The sequence below is a fragment of the Electrophorus electricus genome, chromosome 12 (genome assembly GCF_041902795.1).
Source record: "Electrophorus electricus isolate QZ-2024a chromosome 12, ASM4190279v1, whole genome shotgun sequence".
Lineage (NCBI taxonomy): Eukaryota > Metazoa > Chordata > Actinopteri > Gymnotiformes > Gymnotidae > Electrophorus > Electrophorus electricus.
The window spans coordinates 8317699-8330653 of record NC_137508.1 but is presented as its reverse complement, the minus strand read 5'-3'; the positions used below and the strand labels follow the sequence as shown (position 1 = coordinate 8330653).

The following is a 12955-nucleotide window of genomic DNA, read 5'->3' as shown; positions in this document are numbered from 1 at the left end:
CAAGCGAGGTCTCAGGGCCCAGCCGATGCAAACAGCCTCCAAGCAGCAGCTGATAAGGCTCACCTTCCGGGACCTGGGGGGTTCTGCAGCTCCTTAGATATGCATGCTGTATATATGGTGAGCTTTCTGCCTGGCCTGAAAACCGGGCTCAGCAAGTACCATTGCAAGTATCATTACACTCATTAGCTTATGATTCTGGAGGTAGGGGGAATATAGAGAGGATCTTGAAAACAATCATAAATCAGCTCTTTCAAATTTACATAGATCCATTACATTACATACTACACATTAGTATATTGTCACTGGTCACTAAGCCATTAAATTGTATCCTACATAAACCTATTCTCATTCATTCTCTCATCAATCATATTTTATAGCTGAACTGTTATATTGTCAACATTAGCAAAGGAAGTGCTTGAGAGTTTGATTTCCACTAAGTATGTACATTCATGACATATGCACTACAAAACAAGAAATGAGCAATCATTACAAATGCTTTATCTCAACTAACCCCCACAAAACCAATGAGTTGAGCATAATAAAGTTTACTAATAGCCAACTTTCTTGATCAGTTACTTGTTCTAAGGGTATTGAAGTACTTAGTGTTTCATTTGTTAAATACCAGCTCTTCCATGCCAACCATCCCTGCCACTTCATATATCACATATACAAACGCTATTTTCTATTCATCTGAAAGTAATGGGAGCACTGCAGCAATGAGACCTCTTCTTAAGCCATATATGTACATGCCTTAGTTAAGAATAATGATGCATATCACATCATTAAAAATTTTATTTGGCATCTATATTATCTACGTCATGGCAAGAAATATCTCAGCGTTGAACAATTTCAGTGTCCTTAGGCAAACCTTGTTTGGCAAAATGTTAGCTCTGTCCAAACCATCAAACAGAGGTTCTGTTTGCCAATATAGGATCTCTGTAGTCTCGACAAATCCAGTTAACATGACTACAAGTGAAGTGTAGGCATAATGTGGCCATAATTTCTTTGTAGAATGTAGTGAAGTTATTCTTACTGGTTGCATTCTGTGCTTGTGAAAGAAGGCAGGAAATCCCTCTAGATTGTGCAAAGATTTGGTTGACTAAAAAAATGTTACTGACTTGATTATGATCATCCTTGAATCCTAGTTACTGCAGTGTCACTGTCTGTCTGATGGAGGTTGGCTAAATCTCAACTTGGTACAATAAGGGGACATTCATTTGAATGACCAATAACAGAATTAACTTTTTTGCCATGCTGATCTGGTCCTGAGATATCATAAAATCTCTGTGGAATGTAATTAATTATAAGTGCTGCCTATGAAACACATTCTGGAAGGCTCCAAGGAACAAGTAGCCAGATATTCTGGTGGGCCTTTTCTATTCAAAGTGAAAAAGTGAAAGGTGCAGTGTAGGGTTTGTTTTATGGCTTGCTGTATTTGATTTTTCTTCAGACTAATGCAGTTCAAAATTAGGCACAAAAGTATAAACTTTGATTCCCACTTGAACCAACTAGCTCTGGGCCCGCGATCTACTTCCTACACCTATCCAGGCCAGCTTCAGTCTGGGTGCTGAGGAAGATGATCTATTGGCCTCTCCCTCCCTCTGATGACCAGTTCACTGTCATAGTGCTTAGGCCTGGGTTTTGTTAGGTCCAGGAAACAGACTCTTCCTTCACGTAAACATGGATTTAAAGTCTGTTTTTGTCCAGACTGGTACTGGCACGCAACCATTGCTGTCATTTCTTTCAGATTCATTGAGGAAGGAGATGCAGCTAAAGCTAAAGTGATTGGGAATGTAGTGTTGTTTGATTTACTATATTACAACAAATATAAATATGTCAGAACCTTTTTACTTCAGAAAATCTATGTGCACCACAACATGTAAGTGACAATTCCTAATACATCCATTTAAGATATTTGATTTTGTACTTCACAAAACTTCAGCAATATAATAGTGGTTAGTGGCTAATAAAATATCACAGTACCAGCTACCACAGCTGCTACCCATCCCCCGCTGCCATTTCTATAAACTTGAATAAATGTATTTGGTGTTAAAAGAGACTAGCCCAACGACTATTATGCAGGTAAATATACGATACAGTAATAATTTCAGACGTCTCAATCCAAATAAAAAGAAGTCATGCTTAAACAGAGATTGTTTTAAAACACTGAGATATAAAAGGCAGGATAATGCCAATATGAAATTATATGTGTGTTGCAGGCGAAATAACAATAGTTTGCTGGAAAGAGATTATCACAAACTGATTAGAAATTAACTGTATAATGCATGAGTGATATGAACTTCGGGACAAAAACAATAACAAAACGTAGTTTCCCTTTTACACAGTAATAACCAACTGACATGCTTTGGTACAATGAAAATATATGACATTTGCCTTAAACTCATAAACATGACTTAAAATAAATCAAGCGCATAGGGGGCTAAGGAAATGCCCTATTATGAGAAGCAGATTAAACAAATTAAATAATTTCTGGTTTGATGTGTTAGGGCTTTTCTTCTTTTTTTCCTTAATTTGTATTGATCAATAATATTTGCATACAAATATGCGATTTACAAGTAGCCTGTGGCATTTCCTCTATACCTAGGGGCATAACTCAAATTTACATAACATTATTTTTTATATATGCGTTTTTGTTAGTTATAAGCTTATTTTTTATTACAGTATTAAATGTAAATTGATTTACATGATCTGTGTTTAAGACAAGAGTATGAGCAGGCATGATCCTTCTCGGTCAGCGAAATATTTTGGTTCAGTGGGACTAACCAAACCTAACGGCGCCATTAGCGTCCAACTCAAGAGCAGGCAAAACATTAGCAAAATATAGCAACGTATGAGGGAAACGGAATCTCTGAATAGAGAAATACATGTGGTACACTGACATGGTAGCTAGTGAGCAAATCCGTGGATCAGACTAATGAAACGTCTATTAACTATTAACTGAGTTTATACAATCAGCTCACGCCGGTTTAGTGATTTTCTTTTCTTCTAAACAGATCTGAAGGATTAGAACCTTGCATTCAACTGTTACCAGTTGTTAAAATCTCAAAAATAGCAAATGGTGTGGGGCTAGTAAAATCAAATGTACATATGCTATGCTCTGTAAGACATTTTACGCCGTTTATCCTCTTTACACAGTGTCAGCACTTCTGGCTTTATCATGATGGATGGTGGGCATTTTTTAGAAACCGCGACTCAGAGAGATACATTGGTGCTGGTGAAACTTTCAGAGCAAACGAGATAACGTATAGGATGTACGTGGACAAAATGCAAGAAATAGCCTAATGGCCATTTGAAACAGTATGTTAGCCTGAAATTGTTACACATAATCCTTACACATCAGGATGGCAAATTCTAAACAGGTTTTTGCTAAAACAGATATTGTTGAAAGGTGTTAAGCCTGAGACCCGTTTCCTAAAATCATCGTAGCGTTAAAAGATAGACATCAGTGTAATACTCGCTCTACCATTTAAAGATTGTCCCTGATAAATGTCTCCGTAATTGTTAACTTTGGGAAAAGCGTAACTCTTCCATTTTTACGGCTCACTTTCGTGGGCCATTTTGGTACATTTATCTTCTGACGGGAAGACATCAGCCTAATCTAAACAACACTGTTGACTGCTAACGGATGAGATTATCTTGTCCTACTCTCTCCCCTTTCTTTCCTCTACCTTTTAGCTGGAACCAGGCTTTGGTCACTGGCGCCGGGGTAGGGACACGTATGACAGCAACATAGAAATGAGTTGCGCATCCTTGCGTAAGAGACAGGTTGGTTGTTTCCAAACTTGTGGACATGTATAGGTTATTATCAATTAACAAAAATAAATATAATTTAAAACAATATGGTATAAAACTGGCTATTCGTTTGGAAAGACTAGAACTGTTTGAATAATCAATACGATTTTTTTTTTGTTTTAATTGCACAATTGGACGACTGTGTGAAACGTATTTAAAAATACGAATGATCTTCGATATGTCCTTTTACGAGATATGCAGCGCATAATAATCATTTAATTTATATTTATGTGCGAAACATGAATAAATACGTTCCTAAAATAAATTAAACCAGTTTATTAAGTGAAGTATCTTAAACAAATAAATAAATATCGAAGCACAAGAAAAGCAGCAAAAATAATAATAAAAAAAGAAAGTATGTTTTGATCGCTCGAGCTGTCTGGTGCGCATATCGATGCCTACTGTGCATATAGGTGTCTAAAACCGTCCCAAATACTAAAATACCATTCAAGTTTAGTATTTTGGAAAAGTACAAATTGTATTGCTAAATGCCAAAATTGGACGCAAATCCATTTCTATTGGATCATTATATTCATACAAAAAACATGCAAACATTTCAGTATTGTAACGTTTCTTTGAGCGTACTTCAAAAGCTGAAGTCTGATTGCCAAATAAAAGGTTCCTCCTCATCTAACTTTACTAGACATACTTTACATTTTCTAAAAATGGAAATACCCCCGAACATACACTCGCACGCACTGGTGCGTACAACACACACACACACACACACACACACACACACACACACACACACACACACACAGCTGATTACTCAAAAATGAGGCATACAAGTTTGCTTGCTCCAGATGTGTTATCTAAACTCTTTTGGAAGACATTTTGTGGTTGATTACCACTAAAGGTCATGTTTAAGCGTCCACTTCTCAGTAAGGAGTCATAAAAGTCAGTTTGTGTAGTAAAAGAAACTTTGTTTTTTTTGCCCTATCGTGGTTATGAGCATCAAAATGGTAGGGTGTTTAACTCTTCGCTTGAGTCGCTTGAAAATAAGAATGATTGTCTTATATTTTCACCTAAAGCAAGTAGGCATATGTCCACATATAAAACACTATAAATTCCACCATTTCTCAAACTTGAAAACTACAGAAAATATTAAAGAGCAACACACACAGCCTATGCTTTTTTTTTTTTTTTACACATGACAAAATAAGAGTCGGTTAGCGGTATAACGAGACACAACGTCAGCTTTCTATTAACAGCAGCCCTATAGCCACCATGTGTAAGTTAACCAAATATAACTTTACGCTACGTTATGCATATATTGTTATATATCGTTTAATGATGTGGTCAAAGGCGAAACACTCGTGGTCAAATAGAGCAAATAAAATAGGAGCTAGGTGGTTCGGATTAGGGGAACATAGCTCGTCACTCCTCCAGCTTTATCCCGCCCCGATAGCATGACATCACCGGGACGAAGCAATGCCTTGTCTTCCCGGACTTCAGCAAAACACAACGGTTCAAGGCTCAATGCTGTCACGAGGCGACTGGCGTTCTGCATGATTATGTGTCATTCCTTTCCGAAAATGGAAGATTAATCGACACATTGGGTATGTTTATATGAAATCGTTGGCTATCTGAATATATATATATATATATATATATATATATATATATATATATATATATATATATATATATATATATATATATATATATATATATATATATAGGCCTATACATATTTCTTTAACAAGAGTTAATGCTCACGGCCGCCACTTCTTCAGTTAATTTTCTAGATGTCATTGAAAAGAGCCCCATGATGCTTCCAAGCCCAGTAATGTCAACTCCATTTTCTGTCAAGGATATATTGAAATTGGAGCAGCAATCTCACCACCTGCACAGCCAATCTCTACATCCAGCGCATCAGCAAACACACTTGCACCCGGACTTGCAGCAACGTTTTCAGACACCACCATCTTGCTTGCTCGGCGGTGGAGACAGCCCTAGTTTCTCGGATAGTGAGGACAGGATGTCTTTTCTGAACTCGCTCTCTGTGCAGGACAGCTTGGTAGAAAGTAGTCTTTCTCCACCGATATTTGTTCATTCCGCTTTGGGACATGTCGACCCCAAATTAGAGGAAGATCTGGAAGACCAGGAATCCAGTAAGTAATTTGCACTTTATACTTTTTTGAATGTGCCGGAGAAATTGATAAAAGAAAACTGCTGTATAAAGTTGTCCAAAGGATAAAAGTAGGCTCCATTACGTAAATAAATGCATGAAGTAAAACCTGAAGTGCCTGTAGCCTAATTATGTTGGAAATATTAGTTTAATTCAGTGTAATTTGATTTATAAAAATTTGAGAATTATTTTTTTATGTCAAATATAAGCTTAACGGGGACAAATAATTACAGGAAAAAATTGCTACAACTGTCCTATGTTAAATGGGTTTGGAATTATATATGAATATGTGTACATTAAAGTTAAAATTACAGAAATAATTTTTGAAGGTAACTTTTTTTGTTCCAGAAAAGAATATAGTATAAAAAAATGTCAGCATGCTCCAAATGTTTAGATACACTCCAGGTATGTGTAGGCATGTTTCTATAGCAATATGTTCTCACTGTGTCATCTTTTCTTTATTTCTTCTGTTTATATATATATATATATATATATATATATATATATATATATATATATATATATATATATATATATATATATATATATATATATATATATTCCCTTATCGTGTTTTAGAAAGCTGCGGCGCTGCCCTCCGTTCCACGGAATGCGAAGCTGAGATCCATTCAGATACAGAAAGAGCTCAGAGACAGAGAACCAGAAGGAAACCGCGAGTTCTCTTCTCTCAAGCGCAGGTCTTCGAGCTGGAGAGGCGCTTCAAGCAGCAGCGATACTTGTCGGCTCCTGAGAGAGAACATTTGGCTAGTACCCTGAAACTTACATCAACGCAGGTCAAAATCTGGTTTCAAAACCGAAGATACAAGTGCAAACGGCAGCGGCAAGATAAAACACTGGAGATGGCAGGGCATCATCACCCACCGCCACCGAGACGAGTGGCAGTTCCAGTTTTAGTCCGGGATGGCAAACCTTGTTTATCTGGATCGCAAAATTACAACGCTACCTATGCTGTCGGGCACAACCCATACAGTTACAATGGGTATTCAACTTATAATAATGCTGCATATACAAACGCCTACAACTGCACATATCCAAGTCTCCCAACTCTTTCAACAAACACAGCCGCCAATCCATTAATGACCATGAGTCTCAACAATCTCGGATCTCACTCCCAGCCCCAGTCATCGCAAGGGACATCAGTTTCACCATGCCAAGGAACTTTGCAGGGTATCCGTGCATGGTAGTGCATGGAAAATCGCTACCCACCTGTACACTACACAAATAACAAGCTTGACACTAATGGCAGCCCATTTTAGATATTTTGTTATAAGTAAAGGTATCAACCAACAGAGTAACAGTATTGGACACTTTACAATTTTGCGCAACAAAAGTACAACTGCTGAGTGCATGTAAATTAAGTTGTTTTCTGTTGAAAATGTTTATTGAACATAAAGTTGTTAAAGCGCAGACATCTCAAAACATTGCAAAATTGCAGACAACGCTACTCTGCGTTGGACCAAATCTTGAATAACATTTGAATAGAGGTTATGGTACCCATATACCTATGAAAAAGCTATTTATGCGTCAAGAAAGTGGGAATTATATTGTTGGCTTCTTGCGTACAGTGCAAGTCATCCTGTGTCTAGTGTTTATGTTATTGTTGCTTCGATTTTTAAATTTAGATGTGTGTTATGCCTAGGGAAATGGGGAAAGGTGAAAAATAATGGAATTAGCAAAAAAAAAAAAAAAAAGCAAAATTCTAGGTCTGTTGAATTCATAATGATATGTTCTATATGTATCAAAATATGCATTAAAATTAGTATGTAGCCAAAACGATCATCTAATGCACACTGAATCAGTATTAACCTCCCCCACCATCTTAATCCTTTGCGGGGATATAAGTGGGTAACTGAAGGAACGCTAAGATCCTTATACTGAGTCTGAGTCAGTGTTTAATGTCTGATAACCCTTCTGTGCGCTTCCTCTTTCGGTTATTTTGTTTTATAAAAAATAACATTTTATGTTTCTTGCCTTTACTTTGCATGACAACAGTTATAAAATAAAGTCAGGATATTCAGTTTGATCTATAATTAAATGAAGCAAACGATATTTCAGATATATTTGAAGTACTCATTCGTTCACATTTTCCCAAAACAAGTATGAAAGCAATTGTTGGTGTAGGCTATTTATGTTGAGGGAGGCCAGACACACTATGCTTGTTGACGAAAACCAGAAGCCAAACGGGGAACTTCAAGAGTCATAAGGAGTGGACATTAATATGAGTTAGGTAATTCAACAAGACTCAGTTGGAGCTTTGTGCTGTAGCTGGCCTAATTAAAGAGATTATTGTAGGGTGGTTTAGTATTGTCACTGCTAAAATTGTGAAATTACTTAACCGACATGCTAATTTAAATCGGTGTATATATATATATATATATATATATATATATATATATATATATATATATATATATATATATATATATATATATAAGATTCATTTGTCTGACGAAAGTTTAAGTCATTTTCATAAACTGCGTTGTCCACACTTAACGCTTGTACGGATTAATTTCAAACTACACTGGCAAACCCTCCAGTAGAAGATGTGGTGTGCTTAAGTACAACGTGGCAGGCTTTTATAGCCCTGCTTTGAGTTTATACCGCAGAACCTGCAGAGATTTGCCGTTGCAGACGCTTTTAATGGAGATTAATAGTAATCTAAACAAAGCGTCAAACAGGTTTTGTCTCCGCTGATAGCAAGGATGACCACTTCTTCTGACTACTGCACTACCGGTAGGACATACCTGGTGTCAGGATAAGTGGACCAGACACTTCAATGTAAATAGTGCTGGCGACAGAGTGGCGATGCCTCAGGACGCGGTTTGGCCAACGCGCATTGACACAGCATACTTACTAAGTGCTAGAACTGTGATTTGTATCTATAGAACATATGGAAGCTTTTCCATCAGGATTGTGTGGTTATAGTGTCCCTTCCCCATGTTTCCTGGGAAATCAAGACCAAAAACCATTTTGGGAAGATTTTTGGCATCTTACAGATATGTCGAAAACAATTAAACAAATTTTATCGGAGTAAGAATAAAATGCACTGCCTAAGCCTTTAGTCTCCATGACATGTGTAATTTGCTGAATGTGGTAACAGGTCTATTACTAAATTCCGTCAGCATTTTAAACATAGGATACAAATAGCCATGTAATACAAATTATTGTCTACACCTCTAAACCTACATGTTTTAGTGTGTAAACAGAAGAAACAGTCAGAAGCCCCAATATGGTGATAAGGCCTACTTGCCCTAAACACGCCCAGAGCAGTGTTTATTTAGCATTATAGGTTCTGGTGGGATTGCAAGCAGAAGACAAGCATCACATTAATTTCACGGTGTTTAAAATAAAATGCAGAATCAATTTGATTTGTAGGCTAGATGTTGTCTTAATGTATAAATAGTCAAACGAAATAAAAAAAAACGTATCTTAATTATATAATTTTCAAAGAAACCCGAATGAAACTACACACCCGTAATTGCATAGATATTAAGAACTTATAACAAGAACTTGGTGTGCTTACGCCTCTCCCTTGTAGACAGAAGTTAATAAAACCGCATAGATTACAATAATTTAATCGGTGCGATACTGATTTATTACAACCGGCTGTTCATTCAGAATATTAGACAGATACCTTGTACGTGTAAATTTAGAGAATACAGTCCATCTGTTGTTATGCTACTCTATAATAATGGTAATTTCATTACAGCGTCCGCCGATTGCTAAGTTTACGTTTGTTCATATATATATAGTGCCCCCTATCTGATAAAGATGGCATGACACAAAATTGCCATATGTTAAAATTCCACATGGTGGTGCTGAAATCTTATTTCCCAAAAGCCTGAATGAGTGTTTTTTTTTTTTGTTCACACTGGCCCAGACAGTTCGCTAAAAAATAATAGAAAATCTCGTTAGTGACTAGTAGAGGAGACCTTATTAATGAACAGAACTGTTTTCAGTTATAGAAACAATAATAACAAGGACAACAATAATAAATCAGAATGTTACTTAGCTTCCATAAATTAAAGTGTAGCTAGATCAAAGCCATCACTCGAAACCAAACACTAATGATAAGAAATAGCCTAATAGTTAATAACAATCTAAATACAACGACGTCGTTGTTGTTGCTAATTAAATCAAGAACCACACAATTGTAATAACATATTGCAATGTATGAACGTCAGGAGCAAGTATCATCTTTATATGCTAAAAACTGTAATCCTCATTTGATAAGAAAGAAGAAAATTATTGTTTATGTGCTCTCCAATTAATTGGGCCTTATAAGACTATTAGTGTAATTTTAATAGCTTTTGTCACTGCTGTCTAATGTTTTTAGTGGTATAAACATGGGTGTACATTTCATTGATGGATACAAATACCAGAAAAGTGGATATTAAAATGATTATTGGATACGAAATTCCTTAGTGGATACTAAAATCGTCACTTTTTTGGTTTGTTTGTTTGTGTGTGTGTGTGTGTGTGTGTGTGTGTGTGTGTGTGTGTGTGTGTGTGTGTGTGTGTGTGTGTGTGTGTGCGTGTGTGAGAGAGAGAGAGAGAGAGAGAGTTTTGATGAAGTAGCTAAGATGACAAGTAGCTAAGATTTCTGTACACTACTAGAGTGCGGTGTATCTTACACAGAAAACAAGGAAGCCTATGTTGAAGCAACCCATTGCCAAACCTTGACTGCTGACTATGGTGTATTACAACCTTACTGTCCAAGGTTACAGAGAGCTTAGGACATTATCACAATTACTAACGTAGCAAGATAAGAAAGCGTGGAAACATACCAACCATAAATCAGGAGCTTAACATACCTACGCCAGCTCTGTCGACAATAAGTAAATAAAATCATTATATTAAATAAAAGCCTCTGTTGAACTGGAGAATGCTATCATTGCGTTCCTAATATCCACTTCTGCATCAAGTCAATTTGCATTTAAAGTACGGACACAGTCTTGTCACAGCGAAATTAAGTACAACTAAATAGAATTTACGGACGACTTTAATTAAGTACTTGTAGAACCTCTCAAAGCAAGGGGGGGGGGGGTGGGCGGAGCAAAGCGGCACAGTAAGCCAATTGGCAAAGCGTTTGTAAGAAGTAGAGAGTGTTAATGCAGACATGACATTTTCTGACACATTGCTTGTTGATTGGACCAGAAGGAGTTTCACCGCAATTAAACCAAACTTAAATTGAAAGACAATCCTTCCCGTGAAAGACGAGGTTAGTTCTTTAAAGCAGTAAAAGAAGACCTAGCTTATACGCATCAAGTTTTCACAGTGTGGACAATTCTTAAGAGGGTACACATTTTTGAGGGTACACAAAGGTTATATAAATGTTGTAAATGGCGGGCTACCAGACCTCGTTCTTAATTCATAACATTTTGAGTCGAGGGACTGAAAAAAATATTGTGTCCCGGGATTATGCCGACGAATTTACGAATTCAAAGCTCCTCGAAAAGTCAGATGGAATAAGATGTTCAATGCAGTCTGAGGACAGTAATGAGGATGGGAGAGGTAAGGGCATCGTTCGTGGGAATGGTCGGACTGTTCCTTGCGTCCTTGATGTTGATTCAACATCAGACCGACAGTCTTGCGAAGAGGAATATACTGGAGAAGAGTCCTCACATCAAGGAAACCGACAAAGTAAGACTTGAGAAACTTATGATATGTAAATGGTCAGTCAAATATAATGATTTGATGTAGGCAAGTCAGCATTATAGAATGCGTAGGAAGTTCTCATGTTTTGTAGCTGCTATCCGCATAGTGCAAACAAGTGTTTGGTTAGGCTACAGCCTTTTCTATAAATTAAGGTGGAACAATGTGTCGGTGTTTTTCATTTTCGGAAATTATTTTTGATTCTACATGAACACATACAATCGAAATGTGTTTGATTTGACTTTGAGGGTGGAAAATAATAGATGTGCCGTAGCCTCATCTATGCAATTAGGCAATAAACACATTAAATATATTCTATGAGTGGAACAATTTAGAGCGCTTAATCACTTTATCCATTTCTATACAGAACTCAACATGCAACTGCCAGTCATTGACCGAGAGAATGTGGAGAGCTGTAACTTTGTAGATCGTCACCCTAAATCCAGCAAGAAAAGGTCTCGTGCTGCCTTCTCGCATGCGCAGGTCTATGAACTGGAGAGGCGATTTAACCTGCAGCGGTACTTGTCCGGACCGGAGCGCGCGGACTTAGCAGGCGCTCTGAAACTGACGGAGACACAGGTGAAGATTTGGTTTCAAAACAGGAGATATAAAACTAAACGACGACAAATTGCAGCTGAGCTTGCTGCAACCTCTACGTCTACACTAGCGAAGAGGGTTGCTGTGAGAGTCCTCGTAAAGAATGACCAGAAGCAATACAGAGCTGAAGACTTGGCCACGCCGCATTTTCTTCCTTTACATCAGTCATATCAATATTGCCCTTACTTGTACTGTATACAGCCTTGGCTGTCGAATTCCACGTTAAATGGGGGTTTGTACTGACAGTTGAATTCCTGTTTCTTGTTGAATGACAGTGGTCGCAAGAAAATGTTTAATTGCTAAAGTGTTATTTGGATTCATAAGGAAGACGTATAACAGCGCGCACATCAGTGAGTACTATGGTGCGGTGTTTTCATATGCGGTATGTAAACTAGGCTAACTGGTTAGGAATACTCTGTAGAAATAATTACCTTGAATGATGGCGTTGTTTTTTCTGATTACAATTACGCAAACAAACACAAGTGAATTTAAGAAATAAATAAGAGTTAAACTACTGTTATAATCGCATGTAACAGGCCATACACTATGAACACTTTAAAAGCAGCCTATCACAAACCTAACAACTGAAACTGGACAGCAAATGCTCTCGCTCACGGTTCGAATTAATTTATTTAGGCCTGATTTTGGCGAAGCAACCTACATTTAAGGAAGCCTAAGACCAAATTAATACCATATCAGTTTAAACGTGAAATTAATTTCAAAATGCTTATAACA

General features: G+C 37.2%; 2 protein-coding genes across 2 annotated transcripts; both read left to right on the top strand.

The window, feature by feature from the left end:
* The first annotated feature begins 5274 nt into the window (after nt 1-5274).
* On the top strand, nt 5275-8230 carry nkx2.3 (NK2 homeobox 3). Its single transcript, XM_027010618.3, has 3 exons — nt 5275-5375; nt 5553-5930; nt 6527-8230. Exons 2-3 carry the CDS (start codon nt 5585-5587, stop codon nt 7150-7152), a joined length of 972 nt encoding a protein of 323 aa, XP_026866419.2. The 5' UTR covers nt 5275-5375; nt 5553-5584; the 3' UTR covers nt 7153-8230.
* Nucleotides 8231-11147: 2917 nt separating this feature from the next.
* nkx3.3 (NK3 homeobox 3) lies at nt 11148-12669 on the top strand. Its single transcript, XM_081724932.1, has 2 exons — nt 11148-11611; nt 11991-12669. The coding sequence occupies exons 1-2, from the start codon at nt 11311-11313 to the stop codon at nt 12461-12463; spliced, it is 774 nt and encodes a 257-aa protein (XP_081581058.1). The 5' UTR covers nt 11148-11310; the 3' UTR covers nt 12464-12669.
* The last annotated feature ends 286 nt before the right edge of the window (nt 12670-12955 follow it).

Excerpts from the sequence above, each read along its gene's own strand:
- nkx3.3 (XM_081724932.1), top strand. The coding sequence starts at position 11,311 with ATGGCGGGCTACCAGACCTCGTTCTTAATTCATAACATTTTGAGTCGA. Across the intron at positions 11,612-11,990 it reads ACATCAAGGAAACCGACAAA|AACTCAACATGCAACTGCCA; the intron begins GTAAGACTTGAG and ends ATTTCTATACAG.
- nkx2.3 (XM_027010618.3), top strand. The coding sequence starts at position 5,585 with ATGATGCTTCCAAGCCCAGTAATGTCAACTCCATTTTCTGTCAAGGAT. Across the intron at positions 5,931-6,526 it reads TCTGGAAGACCAGGAATCCA|AAAGCTGCGGCGCTGCCCTC; the intron begins GTAAGTAATTTG and ends ATCGTGTTTTAG.